Raw genomic sequence first — 19,868 nt, 5'->3', positions numbered from 1 at the left:
CTGGTTTTCCTCATAGCAGAACTGAATATACTAGGTGCTTATGAGTTTCTTGCTTTGATTCATTTCATTATAAGCTCCATAGGAGAATAAGCAATGACTATCTTACCCTGCAGTTTGTCTTCAGCAGTTGACCAGGACCTGGCACTTAGTAGGTGAGCAATAAATATGTGTTGAATAAAGAATTCATCTACCAAATGTGGCTGTCTTGCTGTAGCTTGTTGCCCCCAGGAAAGGAGGTACACCTCTCTAAGTTCTGAATTGTACATTGTAATGATAAATTATTAACTGAGTAAATGAATGAAGGAATAACCCAGGACCAAACAGGTTCTTTGGGAACCAATTTACCAAATAGGTACGGTAGCCAGATGCAAGGGTCAGATTCTAGATAAAATTAGAAGTCTGGACACAAGACAAATGACCAGACATGGTAAAAAAGAAAGTGTCCAGGCCCAGTCCTTCCATCAATCTATATTTGGAGACATATACCCTCATTAGCTTTCTCTGAGAAAGTGGTGGACAATTTTTCATTAAACCTTCAAGAGACTATTTGCCCAATCGTTTGCTATTGGAAAACAAATTATGAGACTGCACATTTGGGCTTCCCTGGTGGTGCAGTGGTTAAGAATCTGCCTGCCAATGCAGGGGACACGGGTTCAAGCCCTGGCCCGGGAAGATCCCACATGCCACAGAGCAACTAAGCCCATGTGCCACAACTACTGAGCCTGCGCTCTAGAGCCCACGCGCCACAACTACTGAGCCCATGCGCCACAGCTACTGAAGCTTGCGTGCCGCGAGCCTGTGCTCCGCAACAAGAGAAGCCACGACAATAAGGAGCCCGCGCACCACAACGAAGAGTAGCCCCTGCTCACAACTAGAGAAAGCCCGCGCACAGCAAGGAAGACCCAACACAGCCAAAAATAAAAACAAACAAATTTATTTTTTTAAAGTGTACATTTGCATTTTTAAAATGACTATAAAATTAATATGGGGATTTCTGGGTCTGGCAAGACAGCAAATGAAAATCAACTGTAAGTAGTCCTGCTACAAACAAAAATGTATAAAATAATACATCTATTAAACACGTAACCATGGTCACAGGAGAAATGGGAAATCCTCAGATGCTAGAAATGAAGGGGTAACTGGAAAAAAGCAGTGAGCTTTGGAAGCTGATGAGCACCTTTCCAGAGAGAATAGTGGTCCTGGAAGCCTTGCTTGGAGATTTTTCTTTTAACACCAAAACATTGGGCTGGGCCCTTGAGCAACTGAAACTGATACCACTACATAAAGTTTAAACCTTTAAAAGATTTGCATGGTGGTCCAGTGGGTAAGACTGCACTCCCAATGCAGGGGGCCCAGGTTCGATCCCTGGTCAGGGAACTAGATCCCACATGCCACAGCGAAGATCCTGCATGCCTCAACTAAGACCCAATGCAGCCAAATAAATAAATATTTTTTAAAAACTAAAAGATTTGCCTCCTAAGTAAAAGGGCAGAGCACAAAAAACCAAAAACCCAAACCCATGCATCAGCACTAAGAGAAGATAAGAAAAGTTCTCTGCTTGGCTATGAAGGCAGGTCAGTGAAAGGGGAGTTGACGTGTGAAAGAACAGCCTTCCCTGAGAATTTGAAACCCTAGACCTGTATTTTGTGTAAGTTTGTGGCCAAACTTTCCCAGAAACGTCCAAAATTGGTCCCTGGGTCTGCATTTTAACATACAGTTAAACTAGGGCATTCTATTAAGAAATTAAATATTCAGTGGCAGGAGGAAATGTGTAGTCAGTGACTTTTGGGTAAGTGAAGTTGACTAGCTGGTCTGCTTTTTTATTAAGGGGGAAAAGCAAATAACATGTCACTTGAGGTCTACAATTTAAAATTTTTAATCCAGTTCATTCTTTTACAGAAAGCAACAAAAACCAGATCTGTATTAATAAAAAATATAAAAACTAAAGACATGAAAATAAAATAAGTTAGCATGCTCAAAGTGTTATCTTTGTTTTGTTTTGGCCACATGGTGTGTGGCATATAGAATCTTAGTTCCCCAAACAGGGATCAAACCTGTGCCCCCTACAGTGGAAGCGTGGAGTCTTAAGCACTAGACCGCCAGGGATGTCCCTCAAAATGTTATCTTAGGTATTTTCTCAAGTTTTGTTAAGTCAACATTATTTAGAAATAGTTTACATACAATAAAATGTATGCTTGGGACTTCCCTGGTGGCGCAGTGGTTAAGAATCCGCCTGCCAAAGCAGGGGACTTAGGTTCAAGCCGTGGTCCGGGAAGATCCCACATGATGTGGAGCAACTAAGCCCATGTGCCACAACTACTGAGCCTGTGCTGTACAGCCCGTGAGCCACAACTACTGAGCCCGCACCCACAACTACTGAAGCCCACATGCCTAGAGCCCATGCTCCACAACAAAGAGAAGCCACCGCAGTGAGAAGCCTGCACACCGCAACGAAGAGCAGCCCCCGCTCGCTGCAACTAGAGAAAGCCTGTGCACAGCAACGAAGACCCAACGCAGCCAAAATAAATGAATTAATTCAATAAATAAATTTATTTTTTTTTAAAGTATGCTTAAAAGAAATTGGTCCTGAGGTTCTTGGTAAAGCAAATATAAATCCTTTTTGGAGCAACACTACCAAAACTCATGCCATCCAACAGGAAAGAAGAAAGCTAAACTGAAGATTTCACAAAAAGAATTAACAAATATTCATGGAAGAGAGAGCAGAACAAACAAGAAAGAGCAGAACAAACAAGTCACAACACCAAAAATGTTGGATATTAGGAAGTCAATTTAAAAAGAGATGTAAAATAAGCATGAAAAAATGTATTAAAGTCACTGAAGGGCTTCCCTGGTGGCACAGTGGTTGAGAGTCTGCCTGCCGATGCAGGGGACACGGGTTCGTGCCCCGGTCCGGGAGGATCCCACGTGCCGCGGAGCGGCTGGGCCGGTGAGCCATGGCCGCTGAGCCTGCGCGTCCGGAGCCTGTGCTCTGCAAAGGGAGAGGCCACAGCGGTGAGAGGCCCGCGTACCAAAAAAAAAAAAAAAAAAAAAAAAAAAAGTCACTGAAGAAGCTATCAGGACTTTAAGAAAGGACTTAAGGACTTAAGAAAGAATAACACATGATAAAAAAAAAGAACAGGCAGATTTGAGAAGAACCAAAAAGAACTTTTAGAAATAAGAAGTACTGTCACTAAAATTAAGAACTTAACAGATGTAGGTCCTTGTCAAAAATGTATATTGTGAATATCTTCTCTCAGTTCGTGGCTTGTATTTTTATTCTCTTAATGGGATTTTTAAAGAATTTCTTGAAAGTCTAATTTATGAAATTTTATTTTGATGGGTAGAGCTTTTTGTGTCCTATTTAAAAAATCTCTGCCCTAATTATGAAGATATTTTCCTATGCTTTCTTCTGTAAATTTTATCTTTCACGTTTAGGTCTATGAGTAATTTCATATTAATTTTTATGTATAAAGTGAGATAGGAATCAAGATTCTTATTTTCCATAGGGTATCAATTGATGAGAACTACTTTTTTTTTAATCCCATCCCCACTGAATTTTACTGGCAGCTTTGTCATAAATAAGGTGACTGTTATCTATTGGTCCATTTCTGATTCTGTTCTGTCCCACTGATGTATTTTTATATCCTTGTGCCACTAACCGTACAACTTGATTTCTGTAGCTTTAGAGTAGGTCTTGGCATCTGGTAGCATAAGTCCTCCAAATTTATTTTGCTTTAACATAGCTCTATCACTAATAGATGACAATTGTTAACTTTTTTAATGTTTCTAAAAATATAATTTTATTGAATTAAATAAATTTTATATTCAACAAAATTTAGATTATACTGCATATGTTAGTAAACTGCATAATTCACTTAACTTGAGTATTTCCCCATGTGCTCAAATTGTCTTTGAGAATGTGATATTTTTACTTTTATTTTAAAGTAGTTTCAAGTTTACAATAAAGTTGCAAAAATAGTATGAAATAATTCCCTCTTAACCACCCAAAGTCCCCAACTGTCAACATTTATAACATTTACCTTATCATTTTTTCTCACCCTCTCTCTATATATATTATTCTCCCACCCCATCCCCAAGCTGTTTGAAAGCAAGTTGTAGATATGATGCCCCATTACCTTTAAATATTTCAGTGGCTATTTCCTGAAAACAAGGACACACTCTCCTACCTACCACAGTACAACCCATTAGAATCAAGAAATTAATACAGTTTTACCATCTAATCCACAAATGTAATTTAAATTTCATCAACTGTCCCAGGTAGGTGGAGACTGATCACCTCACTGCTGTTTTCATAAATTATTTGGGAGATTTTCACAAAGTTTCTCATATCAGTCATTAATCCAAACAGTTTTGGTTCCTTTTAGTGGTGAATAGTATTTAGAATCCAAGTCTGGGTGTGTTTATTGTCACTGAGATGTCATCATTTTCCAGTTCCTCTCAGTGGGTAGACCTATGAAATACATATTTACAGACACAAACCCATTCATCTATATTTCTGTTTCATATATATGTTACATATATGAAATAATATGTATATGTTCTTTTTTTCATTAATTTTTGTTGGAGTATAGTTTATTACATAAGTTCTAATACCAATACTTCAAATTCCAATTCAACCCTACATATTCTTTTCTAGTCTTCCCCTCCTCTATAATTTTGCCTTTTTTCTCCAAAATGGCTCCCATTTTCCACAATGTATTTACCTGCATTTGCTTATATTGAAATCCATGGTAACCATCACAGTGGAGCTTCTTCAACTTGAGGCTGCATCATTTTAACACTTAACCTAAAATTTTCTGATCATTGCCTTACTATCTGGCATGACAAGAGTTCCAGGCTCATCTTTACATTTCCTGCCCCAAACACAACAAAGAGCCATTTCTTCAAAAAGCTCAGATGGGGACTTCCCCAGTGGCAAAATGGATAAGAATCCGCCTGCCAATGCAGGGGACACAGGTTCGATCCCTGGTCCAGGAAGATCCTACATGTCGTGGAGCAACTAAGCCCGTGAGCCACAACTACTGAGCCTGCGTGGCACAACTACTGAAGCCCACGCACCTAGAGCCCATCCTCCACAACAAGAGAAGCCACCACAAGGAGAAGCCTGTGCACCGCAAGGAAAAATAGCCTCCACTCGCCACAACTAGAGAAAGACTTCACACAGCAACGAAAACCCAACACAGCTAAAAATAAATAAATTAAATCTTTATAAAAATAAATAAATAAAGCAACTATAGGGCTTCCCTGGTGGCACGTGGTTAAGAATCCGCCTGCCAACGCTGAGGCCACGGGTTCGAGCCCTGGTCTGGGAAGATCCCACATGCCGCAGAGCAACTAAGCCCATATACCACAACTACTGAGCCTGCGCTCTAGAGCCCGAGAGCCACAACTACTGAAGCCCACGCGCCTAGAGCCTGTGCTCCACAACAAGAGAAGCCACCGCAGTGAGAAGGCCAAGCACTGCAAGGAAGAGTAGCCTCTGCTCACCGCAACTAGAGAAAGCCCGCTCAGCAACAAAGACCCAACACAGCCAAAAATAAAATAAATAAATTTATGAAAAATAAATGAAGCAACTATATCCCAATTTAAAAAAAATTTTTAAGGGTACAGTACAGTAAGAGGTCCAAACTGAATTGCATTTCCAGGTTCACATGTGAACAAACCTTCACCCCTCAATGAACCAGAGATTCTGGGTATCCAACAGGCTGAGGTTAACCCAGGGCCAAATTGAACATTCAGGGCAGTTCTCAAAGTATTGAGCTTCATAGCCTGAGCATACATCTCTACACGTGGATTAGAGCCTGATCAGCTCTAAAGGGGACAGGGGGTGGGGGGAATAAAAAAATTTTTTTAATTAAAAGCTCAGATGGGTTTTAGTGGGAAATTGAATTTCAAAACCACAATCTGGGCACTAGGGATGCCTATTTCTACTGGATTGGTCATTATTTCTAAGCTGCTTCAGTGGAGAGAACTAGGGAGAGAGCTAGATCTATATCTATATATAGATCTATGCTTATAAAAATCGAAATAGAAATAATTTATACTGCTACTTCAAATTCAAGACTACAGGGGTTTATGTAACCTTTTGTATATTCATGTTTCTTTCCTTTTCCACACTGAGAATCCTAGTTCTCAAGAAAATAGGGGATTCCCACTAGCTATCTATTTTACGCATGATAGTATATTTATGTCAAACCTAATCTCCCAGTTCGTCCCACCCTCCCCTTCCCCCACTGTGTCCACATGTCCATTCTCTACGTCTACATCTCTTTACTGCCCTACAAAAAGTTTCATCTGTACCATATTTCTAGATTCCACATATATGCATTAATATATGATATTTGTTTTTCTCTTTCTGGCTTACTTCACTCTGTATGACAGTCTCTAGGTCCATCCACATCTCTGCAAATTGATATTTTGTATACCAAATTATAAATATATTTTGTACTCTGCTACCTGGAAAGGTAGGAAGCGTGGCGCAAGTGGCGGGACACAGGATTAGATGCTGCCTGGGTGAGTGAGGAGTGTGCGGTGCTGCAGGAAGTGCGTGCAAATGGCTCTGCGGGTCCAGGGCCGTCGCTACGGAGAGGGGAGCGTGTGGGTCTGGGTGAGTGTGTAAGTGTGCAAGCTGCCACGCCAGAGAGAGCTGTAAGGCTCAAAGTCTGCCGGCAGCCCGTAGCCACAGCACAGGGGCGACTCCTCTTCCCGGGGCATGCCCTCCAGCTCGTACCGGGATATGCCAGGTGAGCCCCAGGACAGTGGAACGCAGGCCCCCTCGGGAGTGGGCGGTGGTCCAGGGGTTTGCTTTACTCAGCAGCTATGTATAGTGCTGGCAGAGGGCGTTCCTTGGGAACTCTCAATTTGAGTCAAGGAGTGCATCTGTCCTGTAATTTTCCAAGGGGAGAGATGAAAATATGAATTTGGAGAGTAACTAGAGCTGAGATTCTGGAGCTGCGCCTGTGCCTTTCTGTTCTTCCTCCTGAAATCTGTTCTCCCTCCTCCAGGTGGCTTCCTGTTTGAAGGGCTCTCTGATGATGAGGATGACTTTCACCCAGTAAGTGGCCTGGCTGCCTGCCATTTGGGGGAGATGGTGCTGGGGATGCACCCCTTGCTGGGACCTGGCACGCCCCAGCTGGGAGGTGATCGGAGGCCCTTTGGTGACCCAGCTATGTCATACTATTGCTGTCTGAACCTGGCAGCTAGGGGAGGTTCCCCAAGAACTGATCCTGGAGCGGGGGTGGGGTTCATCTGAGAACGTCACAGGGCTGCTTCCCTGATTCTTGGTGCCTCTCTTGTTCAGAGCGCCAGGTCCACGCCCTCGAGCAGCACACCCAGCTCCCGCCCAGCTTCCCTGGGGTACAGTGGAGCTGCCGGGCCCCGGCCTATCACCCAGAGCGAGCTGGCCACCGCCCTGGCCCTGGCCAGCACTCCAGAGAGCAGCTCTCACACGCCAACTCCTGGCACCCAGGTATGGAGAGAGGGCGGGAAGATCAAGGCCAGGCCCCTAAGGGAGAAGGGCCCAGTGGTAGAATGGATTTACCTTTGCTGATCCTAGAGCTGGATCTGCTTTGAGCCAAACTCTACCTGGAGCCCTGGTGGGTCTCCCGCTGCAGCTCAGGCGACCACCCGTCACCAGCCTTCAGGGCTTAGAAGTCTGGGGTTCATCACAGGCCTGATTAACTCCTGCCAGCACTTTGGAAGAACCTCCCGTCACACAATATACCCTTACTTGTCCCTGAAAGTGGCCAGACATCACAGGCTTAAGCATTCCTGGTGACGGTCACTCCAGCTTCCAAGGCCATCTCTCCCAGTGCTGGGTCCTAGGCTAGGTCGGGGGCTCCATTCCATCTCCCTGGAGCAAAAGAGAACAGAACCTTTCCTGCGCACATAGAGAGCTTTGGGGTACCTCTGTGTGGTTGTCTCATGCAGGCCCCTGCTGGGAGGCAGTCGTGGGGCACCCAGGGGCACCCTGGGGTGATGTGAGAGCAGTGGGTATGTGCTGGGAGCCTGAGGTGTCTCTGAGCGTGGCGCTGACCCTGGTTTGTCTCTAGGGCCATTCCTCAGGGACCTCCCCAGTGTCATCCGGCGTCCAGTCAGGGACGCCCATCACCAATGATCTCTTCAGCCAAGCTCTACAGCATGCGCTGCAGGCGTCCGGGCAGCCCAGCCTTCAGGTCAGTCTTCCCCACTCCTGATGTTCACATGGCTTCTTAGTTACTTTGGACACTGAGCCTGCTTCTGCTCTCTGGAGGCCCTTCCCACTTGGCCTGCTTTGCTCCAGGAACAGCTGGGGATGGCAGTGTGACAGGAGAGGATGCTCCCAGCAAGGCTAGTTGTCCCTGTGGCTTCCACTCCTGCACCCAGTGACCACAGCCGGCTCCGCTGACCACCTGGCTTGAATACTTGTGGCAGTTTTAATTGAAGAGACACTCATCCATTCTGTGAGCGGGGACTGAGCCTTGAGCATGTATATACCGGGCCGGGGTCCAGCTCCTGGGGTAGAGACGAGCCAGTGCTCATCCCTGCCATGGAGGGGTGCCAGGCAGTTACTGCAGTGAGGGAGCAACAGGGTGAGAAGCCCCGCCCAGGCTTGAGGTGAGGGCCTAGGTCAGGGAAAACTTTTCTGAGGAAGGGGTGTTTGGAGTGACTGTCAAAGAATTAGTTAGAGGTTAGCCAGGCAGGGAAGGGGTGTTTGGTTGCGGGGCAATGGTGTCTAGGCAGAGGCAACCAACCTTAGAAATGGCCTATGTCAGTCCACCTATGACATTCCACCCTTGAGACTAGTTTGAAATCATGGTGTCTGCCACACTCTGGATATTGTTGCTGGGGTTAATAATGAAGCTTGGCTTAATGTCTCATCCTATACCTAAATTCTCAGACAGATTTATCACCCTCAGAAAAGCAATTTTTTTTTTTTAATTTTGACTGTGCTGGCATGTGAGCTTAGTTGCCCCGCGGTATGTGGGATCTTAGTTCCCCGACCAGGAATGGACCCTGTGTCCGCTGCATTGGAAGGCAGATTCCTAACCACTGGACCACCAGGGAAGTCCCCTCAGAAAAGTAATCCTTATTTTCTTCCTGGTATCATTATAAGAAAACTCTGGTGAAAGTTAATCAGGCCATGAGTCTTAGCTATATGGTCCTAATGTAGCTATGATTTATCTCACTTTTTTTCTTTTTTTTTTGGCTGTGTTGGGTCTTTGTTGCTGCGCCCAGGTGGGGACTACTCTGCGTTGCAGTGCATGGGCTTCTCATTGCGGTGGCTTCTCTTGTTGCGGAGCACAGGCTCAAGGCACATGGGTTTCAGTAATTGCAGGTCTCGGTCTCGGTAGTTGCAGCGCAGGCTCTAGGGTGCAAGGGCTTCAGTAGCTGCGGTGCATGGGTTCATTAGTTGTGGCTCATGGGCTCAGTAGTTGTGGCATGCGGGCTCTAGAGCGCAGGCTCAGTAGTTGTGGCACACGGGCTTAGTTGCTCTGCAATATGTGGGATCTTCCCGGACCAGGGATTGAACCTGAGTCTCCTGCATTGGCAGGCGGATTCTTAACCACTGTGCCACCAGGGAAGCCCCTCATCTCACTTTCAAATTGAGTGTTGAGGCACTTTCCACCCCAGAATTCCATACTTGGGTGGAATTTACTTTGCACATTACTTCACAATAGCCAAAAGGTAGAATCAGCCCTAGTGTCCATCAATAGATGAATGGGTAAACAAAATGTGGTATATACCTAAAATGGAGTATCATTCAACCTTAAAAAGGAAGGAAATTCTGCCACATGCTACAACATGGATGAACATTGAAGACATTATGCTAAGTGAAATTAGCCAGTCACAAAAAGACTGTATGATTCCACTTCTATGAGGCACCTAGAGTAGTGCAATTCATAGAGACAGAAAGTAAAATGGTGGTTGCCAGGGGCTGGGGAGCAGGGAGAATGGGGAGTTGTTGTTTAATGGATACAGAATTTCAGTTTGGGAAGATAAAAAAGTTCTTGAGATGGATGGCGGTGATGGTTGCACGATAATGTGAGTGTACTTAATGCCACTGAACTGTACACTTAAATGGTTAAAATGGTAAATTTCATGTTATGTATATTTAACTGCAATATTAAAAAATACATAGAAGACACCCAACCACCACCAGAAAAAGGAAACACATCAAAATTTGAATGATTCCACCCATCTCTCTGCTGGAACTCCTCCAACCCTTCGCTTGACTGGAGCCTATTCTGTAATGGAGATTATGAGTTCACTAAAATGGTTGTAAAATATAAAAATATGTCTTGCTGCATATGTGGGTCTCCTTCTTCTCCTAGAGCCTGAAATAAAAATGGGCAAAGAAGAAATTACTACCTTTATGGCTGAACATTTATTTCACAAATGTTCAAATGCCTACTTTATGCCAGGAGCTGTGGAAGGTGTGAAAATGAAGTATATACGAGAAGTTCATGGTCTAGAAGGGGAAATGTCCATGCATAAACTTTTCCGTGAATAATTTTAATATCAGATAAAATATAAAATGTGGCCTTTTCTGCACCCTTAAAGCACCCTGTACTTCTCTCAATTATCGTATATGTTTCACTATATTATCATTAACTTTATTTTTCTTTCTCCCACAAGTTGTAGATTGTGTTGATGGCCCAATTCATCATCTTCCCTAGATCCATGTCCTTTACCACATAACTTTGCAGTGCCCATGAGCGGAGTAACCTGCCTTCCCCTTGATTCTAGCTTTCACCACATGACTTTCTTTGGCCAATGGAATGTTAGCAGGTATGACGAAAGCAGAGGCTTGAAATGGACTTGAACATTGGGAGCTGCCCTTTTGCACCACTGCCATCACCAGGAGAACAGGCCTGGGCTAGTCTGCTGGAGGACATGTTGCAGAGCTGAGTCTCCTAAACTGCTCTAGAAGAGGCCAGCCTAGGTTAGCTATCAGACGACCTATGGACATGTCACTCAGCCCAGCCAAGAAAAGTGTACAAATTATCATTTGTGTAACCAGATGAATTTTTTACAGAGTGTACACATCTATATAATCACTACCCAAAACAAAAATGAGAATTTAGCAGCACTCAGAAGCAGCTCGCAGGCTCCTTCCCAGTCATTACCCACCTCCTCCTCCAGAGGTAACCATTACCTTGACATCTAACCATAGATTAGCTTTTGCCTGCTCTTGAACTTCTTCTAAATGGAATCATACCATATATAGTCTTTCGTGTCTGGCTTCTTCCATTTAGCATAATATTAATGAGATTCTTCCAGTTTGCTGTGAATAGCAGTAGTAGTTCCTTCATTTTCATTGCTTTATAGTATAACATGGTTTGGATATAACACAATGTATTTATTAATTCTACTGTTGATGTACTTTTGGATTATTTTCCAGTTAGAACTATTAGGAATAATGCTGCAATGACTATTCTTACATATGTCTTTTGGTGAGTATATGTATGCATTTCTGTCCCATACATAGTTAAGAGTAGAATTGCCAAAAAAAAAAAAAGAGTAGAATTGCCAGGATATAGGATAAATGTATGTTCAGCTTAATACATATTGCCAAACAGACTTCCCAGGTAGCTGTACCACTTTACACTCCCAGCAGAAATGTTGAGTCCCACTTTCTCCACATCCTTGCCAACACTGGGTATTGTCAAGTCTTTAAAAACATTTTTTGGGACTTCCCTAGTGGTGCAGTGGTTAAGAATCCACCTGCCAATGCGGGGGACACGGGTTCGAGCCCTGGTCCGGGAAGATCCCACATGTCGTGGAGCAGCTAAGCCCTTGTGCCACAACCACTGAGCCTGCACTCTAGAGGCCACGAACCACAACTACTGAAGTCCACATGCCTATAGCCTGTGCTCTGCAACAAGAGAAGACACTGCAATGAGAAGCCCACTCACCACAACAAATAGTAGCCCCCACTTGCTGCAACTAGAGAGAGCCCGCGCGCAACAACAAAGACCCAACGCAGCCAAAAATAAATAAATACATAAATAAATGATTAATTTAATTTAGTTTAAATTTTTTTTTAATTTTTGGCCACACCGTGTGGCTCGTGAGATCTTAGTTCCCCAACCAGGGATTGAACCCAGACCCTCAGCAGTGAGAGTGCAGAGTCCTAACCACTGGACTGCCAGGGAATTCCCAAGTCTTTTTTTTTTTTTGCAGTACGCGGGCCTCTCACTGTTGTGGCCTCTCCCGTTGCGGAGCACAGGCTCCGGATGCGCAGGCCCAGCGGCCATGGCTCACGGGCCCAGCCGCTCTGCAGCATGTGGGATCTTCCCGGACTGGGGCACAAACCTGCGTCCCCTGCATTGGCAGGCAGACTCTCAACCACTGTGCCACCAGAGAAGCCCCCCAAGTCTTTTTAATCTTAGCCATTCTGATGGGTTTGTAGTAATATCTCATTTTGATTTTAATTTACATATCCCTTATGACTAATGAGCATGAGTATATTTTCATATGAACATTTGTATATCCTCTTGTGTGAAGTGTCTGTTCATGTAAGATGCAAGTTTGTACTGCATAGACTCTTCTACTGTAGGATCAAAAGGGCAGCTAGGCAGGTCATGAGGCTCACAGCAAGAGATCCTGAAGATGAAAAAGAACTTTGCATCAGCTCTAACCCAGCCTTTGCATCATTCCAGCATCAGGAATGATACAGTGGGATTCCAGCATAAGACCCTGAACTCTAGGAAACCTCAAATCAGTACGCAAGTAGTAGACAATGGGTTGGACGCATGCAATGTGGGGATCTTCAAGGAAAACCCATTGGCTTGTTGCTAATAGGCTCACAAGTTGTCAGATGTTCTGGAAACACCAGGACTTCGGGGTCTGGTCCTCAGCCACACAGGCTCAGAAAAGAGCTTTTGCTGACATAGTGAGTCAGCAATTAATGTAAAAATCAGAATGCTGAGGAATTCCCTGGCTGTCCAGTGGTTAGGACTGCATGCTTACACTGCCGAGGGCCCAGGTTCAATCCCTGGTCGGGGAACTAAGATCCCACAAGCCGCACAGTGCAGCTAAAAAAAAAAAAAAAAGCAAATTTAAAAATCAGAATGCTGATGTATTAATTCCCATCATGAACCAGAATTGCCAAGCATTCGTCTCTGATTAAGATACTCACTCCCTGTAAGAAAACAACTTGGGAAGTCAAATATAATCAGAAGGCTGCATGGTGAGCTGAAACCAGAGCACCAGAATGGGAGTCGGGGGCCGAGAATAGCAGGAGTGTGCTTCCAAGACCCTCACAGTAAAAATGGATCTGCCACTGGAACTGGACAGGATATGACTTGGATGAGACCTCCCTCTCCCCAGCCAATGCTCAGATGAACACTGACAATGTCGCTTCAGAGACCCTCCTCTTTTTCAGAGTTTCCACTGTTAACTAATCCCCCTTCTGACTGACTCCTTCTTCTTTAGCTACCCTAAGGACATATGTTGGTTGTCTTCTTATTATCCATTTCCCCACCTCCTTCCCCAGAGGTCCCTGGCCCCCTTTCAACAGACCATACTTTCCATTGGGAAGTCCGATCCTTGCAGTTCCTGCAATGGTTCCATCCTAGATGTAGGTTTGGAGCTCACCACCTAGGCCAAGCCAATCCGTGCATTCCATCCTCTGAGCCCAGTGATGGACTGAGCATGTCAGCTACAGATGCTGGGATGCTGATACTCTATATTTCCCACTGGGCATGAATGAAAAAGCTTGTGGCCTTGGGAGCCATCTGAGGACCACAAGGGGAATCAGCCTCAGTTTATTCTGACATGGAGGAAGGCAGAGTGGAGAGCTGAAGAGAAACCGGAGTCTTAGTGATTTTCTTAAGCCATTGGATCAAGCAAGCACAGCTTCCGGACTTTTTAGTTACTTGATCCAAGATATTCCTTTTCTTGTGTAAAACAGTTTGCATTTGTCTGGCAGAACTAACTGATTATCCAATATCTAGTCTCTCTCTCTCTCTTTTTTTTAAATAAATCTATTTATTTATTTATTTTTGGCTGCGTTGGGTCTTTGTTGCTACACGTGGGCTTTCTCTAGTTGCAGCAAGCAGGGGCTACTCTTTCATGCGATGTGCAGTGTTCTCATTGCGGTGGCTTCTCTTGTTGCGGAGCACAGTCTCTAGGCGCACGGGCTTCAGTAGTTGTGGCTCGCGGGCTCAGTAGTCGTGGCTTGCGGGCTCTAGAGTGCAGGCTCAGTAGCTGTGGCGAACGGACTTAGTTGCTCCGTGATATGTGGGATCTTCCCGGACCAGGGCTCGAAACTGTGTCCCCTGCATTGGCAGGCGGATTCTTAACCACTGCGCCACCAGGGAAGTCCCTAGTCTCTTCTTTACTTACAGAACCCCCTTTTTATTAGTAATTTAAAAATATTTGTCTCTGGGCTTCCCTGGTGGCGCAGTGGTTGAGAGTCTGGCTGCCGATGCAGGAGACATGGGTTCATGCCCTGGTCCGGGAAGATCCTACATGCCGCGGAGTGGCTAGGCCCTTGAGCCATGGCCGCTAAGCCTGCGCATCTGGAGCCTGTGCTCTGCAATGGGAGAGGCCACAACAGTGAGAGGCCCGTGTACCGCAAAAAAAACAAAAACAAAAAAAACAAAAAAAAAATTTGTCTCCCCTACTCCCCTGGAGCTAAGCATGGCAATGTGGCCAAGAAGATACTACTGAAAGTCCCTGGTGATACTTCTGGAAAAGTGATTTACTTCCTGATTTAAATAGAAAGAGGGCAGATTCAACTGGCACATGCATTGTGCCTTTCCCAACCCCCTTTTTCCTGCCTTCAAAGCAGGAAGAGTAACAGCCAAATTATGATCTTGAAGCCGAAAGACACACACTAAGGATTGCAGAAGAAGATAGAAGGAGCCTGATTCCTTGAGCAGCTGTACCAGTTCCCAGACTGCCTATACCAGACTCCTTGTAACATAAGAATAATAAACCCCTTATAGGTTTAGCCACTTTGTTGGGTTTCTGTTAAATGCAGCCAAATGCAGTTCTATCACTTACAGAATTCAGTAACTGAAGTGGGATGCTGCAAGTAATATAATCTGAAACGTGGATTTGTTGAGTGGTAGAGATGGGCTTTTGGGTTCTGAGTGTACATGCGTTACAAACTGGAATGCCAATGACCTTGTTAGTCAGTGGTGGAACATTTGGTCAATTTGTTCTTCTATGGGAGATACCCCACATGCCAATCAAGTCTGTTGTGTTAGGGAAAATAGCTGGAATGATTCAGAATGTTGGCACGTGCTGGTGACTTCGTTCTATTTTCAACAAAGTCCTGAGAGAGACCAATGAGCTAGAGTTATGCAGGCTGAATAAAAAAGGTAAGGAAGTACCGCTTCACTAAGGAAGGTTCTCTGGCTAGGGCCTGCAAATTTCCTTTGAGTGAACATCTCATAATTTGGAGGCTTGCAGGGCTGAAAAAGATCATTGCTTCTGTTCTCCAAATAAGAGTGGTGGCCACCAAGCAATAGCTTAGAAGATGAGACTGGTGTCCTGGGCCTTTCCTAAGCACCTTCCTTTAAGAATCACCACTCCACAGAGGAAGTGGGGTCTGCAAAGTGTTCTCCTCCTCCTAGAGCCTTTTGTTTCCAGTTGTCTCAAGTCAGTGAGCACTAAGTTGAAGGCTAGAAGGATAAGCAGAGCACAGAGGCCAACACGTAATAGAGGAGGGTTTTCAGGTTTACAGACTATGGCTACATAGGAGCTTCAGCTGTGGTTACTCGCAACATAGGATTGAAGAAGAAGCAAATAGACTGGAAGCCTACAACATTTTTGAGGGAATCATATCACCAAAAATGAAAATTTAAGGACCTGACCAGCAAAACCTTATCATTTTTCAACCCCAGGCCCCCGAACACACACAACAGAAAGAGCATCCACTCCAAAGTTATACTTCAGATATGGTTAAAGAGGATAATGCACAAGAAGTCATCTCAAAAGCAGATGGAACTTGGACCATGGAGCACAATCGAAAAAGTTCCACCCAGAGAGTAGGTTGGCTGAGTAAGGAAATTACTGTCCGGCAGGGAGTCCTGGCTGCTTCTGTCTAGCAGAATCCGGTATTTGCCCATAGCTCTAATATTTGCAGTAGCTTTGATGTGTTTCCCATTCTTCCCTTTCCCATGTGGGAGTTTATTTTTTTTCCTTCTCCAATATTATGTATGGGATATGTTGGGGGAAGATAACTTGGCTTTTAGTTTGTAGGTTACTGGACTTTGTATAAGGATTCACATCAGGGCTAAGTGGAGAAAACTGCATATGGGATAGAGACTCTGGCTTTTGAGATGGCTGCAGTGTCTGGCTGAGACTTTGGAACTGTCCCCATCAGGGAGGGAGCATATTCTGTATATGGAAGGATGGATACCCAAAAGGGTGGACTGTGGCAGTCACTGCTTTCTTTCTACCCAATAAGCATTCTCCATGTCTTCTTTACCATCAGAACCCTGAATTTGTTTAGGAAAGCAATGTGCCCATCTAAAAATCACATCAAAGTTTTCTGGCCATTGAGACATAAGCAAAACTCTCCCAAAGATATCTCAAAAAGCTTTGCTTTCTGTTTATAAGTATCACTACTTCTCTCCTTTTCACTTATTTCTCCTTTTCTTGCCTGGAACCAGATGGAAACTTTAATCTTCAGGAAAGAATGAAGAGCATCGGAAATGGTAAGTATGTGGATAAACGTCAAAGACTACTCTTCCCTCTTGATTTCTTTAAATTGCATGTGGCTATTTAAAAATAATGTGGGAGTTTCTTTTTTCTATGCTCTGGAACTTTTTAAGTAGCTTTGAAGGTTTGGTAGATTCTCCTATGAATTCTTCTGGGCCTTGTGAATTTTTGAGGAGTAATTATTTAATTTGCTTAAAATTTTTATGTTTATTAGGGTCAATTTTGGTAAACAATATTTTCCTAGGAAGTTATCTATTTAATCTACATTTTCAGATGCGTTTGTCTAGACTCGTGAAAAGTAGTATCTTAAGATTTTTAATTTTTCTTCTCTTTCAATGGTTATTTCCTCCTTGTTATTTCTTATCTTGCATACTCATGCTCTTTCCCTTTTTTACCTGATTAGGTTAGCTAGTAGTTTGTCCATTTGACTGATTTTTCCTTTTTTTCTGAGAACTAGCATTTGGATTTATTTATTCTTTTTATTTTATTTTTCTGTTTTCAAACTCATTAATTTCTGCTTATATCTTTAATAGTTCCTTCATTCTGCTTTTTTTGGTTTGCTTTGCTTTTATTTTTGTAGCTTTTAAATTGATGTTTAATTCTACCTAGATATTTAGTGTAATATTCTTCTAACAACTACTTTTGCAGCATCACATAGATTGAGATAAGCTGTGTTTCCATTATTGCTATTTTATAAAATTCTGCAATTTTGGTTTGTATTATCTTATTAACACAAGAGTTGCTTAATACAGAGTTTTAAAATTTTCTAGGTGAAAGTTTCTTTTTGCTTTTAATTTTGTTATTAATTTATACTTTTATTGCATTGTGATTGGAGAATGCTGTTTATATTATTGCTCTTTTTAAAGTTATTGAGGACTTCCCTGGTGACGCAGTGGTTGAGAATCCGCCTGCCAATGCAGGGGACACAGGTCTATCCCAGATCCGGGAAAATCCCACTTGCCGAGGAGCAGTTAAGCCCCTGTGCCACAACTACTGAGCCTGCGCTCTAGAGCCTGCGAGTCACAACTACAGAGCCCACGTGCTACAACTACTGAAACCCGTGCACCTAGAGCCCGTGCTCTGCAACAAGAGAAGCCACTGCAGTAAGAAGCCTGCACACTGCAGCGAAGAGTAGCCCCCGCTCGCCGCAACTAGAGAAAGCTGGCGCACAGCAACGAAGACCCAATGCAGCCAAAAGTAAAATATAAATGAAAATAAATAAATAAATAAATTGACTGAGATTTTCTTTTGCGACCTAATATGTCATCAATTTCCACGAATGTTCCTTTCGATTACCCAGTAGCCAGTGCTCTGATCCACCGAGTCTCAGACCTGTCCTCAGTGTTTCCCCTCTCACAATAGGATTCACAATTATCCCTCTGGGATAATTCTAGCTGATGTTGTGGCTCTGCTGGTTCCAGATATTTCTCTGTCCATTTACATGTAAATTGAGGCTCAAGGTACTCTCCCTCTCCTAGGATGCTGTAGGTGAGGACTGGGGTGATGTAATTTGCTTTCCTTGTTGATCTGTGTGGGTTTTGGAAGATTGTGAAGGGATTTAGGCATCTGCCATTATTCTACAGGAATAAGGAAGTTCCGTGATTTCTTTTTATCATATCTCTGCTACTTTCTCTTCATTGCTGCCTTCCACTGGCTGAAATTTTCTCTTTTGCCCTTCCCTTCTTATTGACATTGAAGTCACAGTTCTATTTCTGTTCTCTTAGTGGTAACCCTGAAAAATGTAGCGTGCACATTTAGCTTAGCAAAGTCTAAAATTAATCAATATTGCTACCTTCCTTCCAAACAATATAAGGACCTTAGAATGCTTTAACTCCCATCAACGCCCTCTCGTGTTATTATTCATTCACCAAATAATTTTGAGTTCCTACTGTGTGCCAGGTTGATATAATAATGAACAAAAGGTATGTGTCTGGCAGGTGCGGGGCACAGGGGTCCCTTTTCTAATGGCTTTATATTTTAGCAGGGAGACAAAAAAGATACAAATTAAAAATATAGTATGTAGTATAGCAAAAACTACTACAGTAGAAGCAAAAAATAAAGCAAGGTAGGGGAATATGAAGTCTCCCGTGTGTGTGTGTGTGTGTGTGTGTGTGTGTGTGTGTGTGTATAGCTAGTCATGCAGATATCTTGGGGAAAGAACATTCTAGGCAAAGTGAATAGCAAGTACAAAAACCCTAAAGGACTTCGTGACATGTTTAAGGAATAGCAAGAAGGAATGTGAAGGGATTCCCTGGTGGCGCAGTGGTTGAGACTCTGCCTGCCGATGCAGGGAACACGGGTTCGTGCCCCGGTCCGGGAAGATCCCACATGCCGCGGAGCGGCTGGGCCTGTGAGCCATGGCCGCTGAGCCTGCGTGTCCGGAGCCTGTGCTCTGCAACGGGAGAGGCCAGAGCAGTGAGAGGCCCGTGTACTGCAAAAAAAAAAAGAAGAAGGAGTGTGAGGCTACAGTGAAGTGAAAGAGGGGACAAGTGGTAGGATTTGAAGGTCACATGCAGAGCTAATAAGGAAACCAAAGTAAAACCTTACAAGGACTACAATGTGGCCTACAGTACACATATTAAGGATTTTGGCTTTTATTCTAAGATGGGCATCCATTAAGGGGTGACAGAGGAAGGACATGGTCTGGCATACATTGTACCAGGATCACTCTGGTTGCTGTATTGAGACTGCTGAAGATTGCTGAAGGCAGGCCAGTTAGGAGGTTACTGAACTAACCACATGAGAGATGACGATGGCCGGCCCAAGATACAGCAGAGGTGGTGATAGGAAGTGGTTGAATTCTGAGTGTGTTTTGGAAGTTGAGCTGACAGAATTTGATCACTGACCAGTGAGGTTTGAGGAAAAGCAAGAGAACAAGCATGACACCCAAAATGTTGGCCTGAGCAACTGGAAGCCTAATTCTTAGAACGTCCCAAACGCCCCTTGCCCTGGTATAATCCCCTTTGAATGAGCTCACTCCTGTGATTATGTTATGTTATACGGCAAAAGGAAGACTATCTAGATGGACCTAATCTAATCACAAGCCCTTTAAAGGCACGGGTTTTTCCAACTGGTGGGCAGAAGGGGGAGTCAGAGAGATTCAAATCGTGAGGAGTTTGGGGGCACGCGAAAAGGAGTCCAGGCAGCCTGTAGGAACAGAGAGCAGCTCCCAGCTCCCAGCCAGCCCA

General features: G+C 44.0%; 1 protein-coding gene across 1 annotated transcript; it reads left to right on the top strand.

Annotated features, from left to right (window-relative positions):
- Window positions 1–6,719: 6,719 nt before the first annotated feature.
- LOC132488155 (ubiquitin-like protein 7) lies at window positions 6,720–8,326 on the top strand. Its single transcript, XM_060096107.1, has 5 exons — window positions 6,720–6,764; window positions 7,026–7,075; window positions 7,322–7,489; window positions 8,073–8,195; window positions 8,303–8,326. The coding sequence occupies exons 1-5, from the start codon at window positions 6,734–6,736 to the stop codon at window positions 8,324–8,326; spliced, it is 396 nt and encodes a 131-aa protein (XP_059952090.1). The 5' UTR covers window positions 6,720–6,733.
- Window positions 8,327–19,868: the final 11,542 nt, after the last annotated feature.

This window comes from Mesoplodon densirostris, chromosome 4 (assembly GCF_025265405.1).
Source record: "Mesoplodon densirostris isolate mMesDen1 chromosome 4, mMesDen1 primary haplotype, whole genome shotgun sequence".
Classification (NCBI taxonomy): Eukaryota; Metazoa; Chordata; class Mammalia; order Artiodactyla; family Ziphiidae; genus Mesoplodon; species Mesoplodon densirostris.
The sequence above is the reverse complement of the archived record's forward strand: the minus strand, read 5'-3'. Positions and strand labels throughout refer to the sequence as shown.

Bases quoted from the DNA above. Each gene is read 5' to 3' on its own strand.
- LOC132488155 (XM_060096107.1), top strand. From the start codon at position 6,734: ATGCCCTCCAGCTCGTACCGGGATATGCCAG. The intron at 7,490-8,072 runs GTATGGAGAGAG...GTTTGTCTCTAG, and splicing joins CGCCAACTCCTGGCACCCAG to GGCCATTCCTCAGGGACCTC. The intron at 8,196-8,302 runs GTCAGTCTTCCC...GCTTTGCTCCAG, and splicing joins CCGGGCAGCCCAGCCTTCAG to GAACAGCTGGGGATGGCAGT.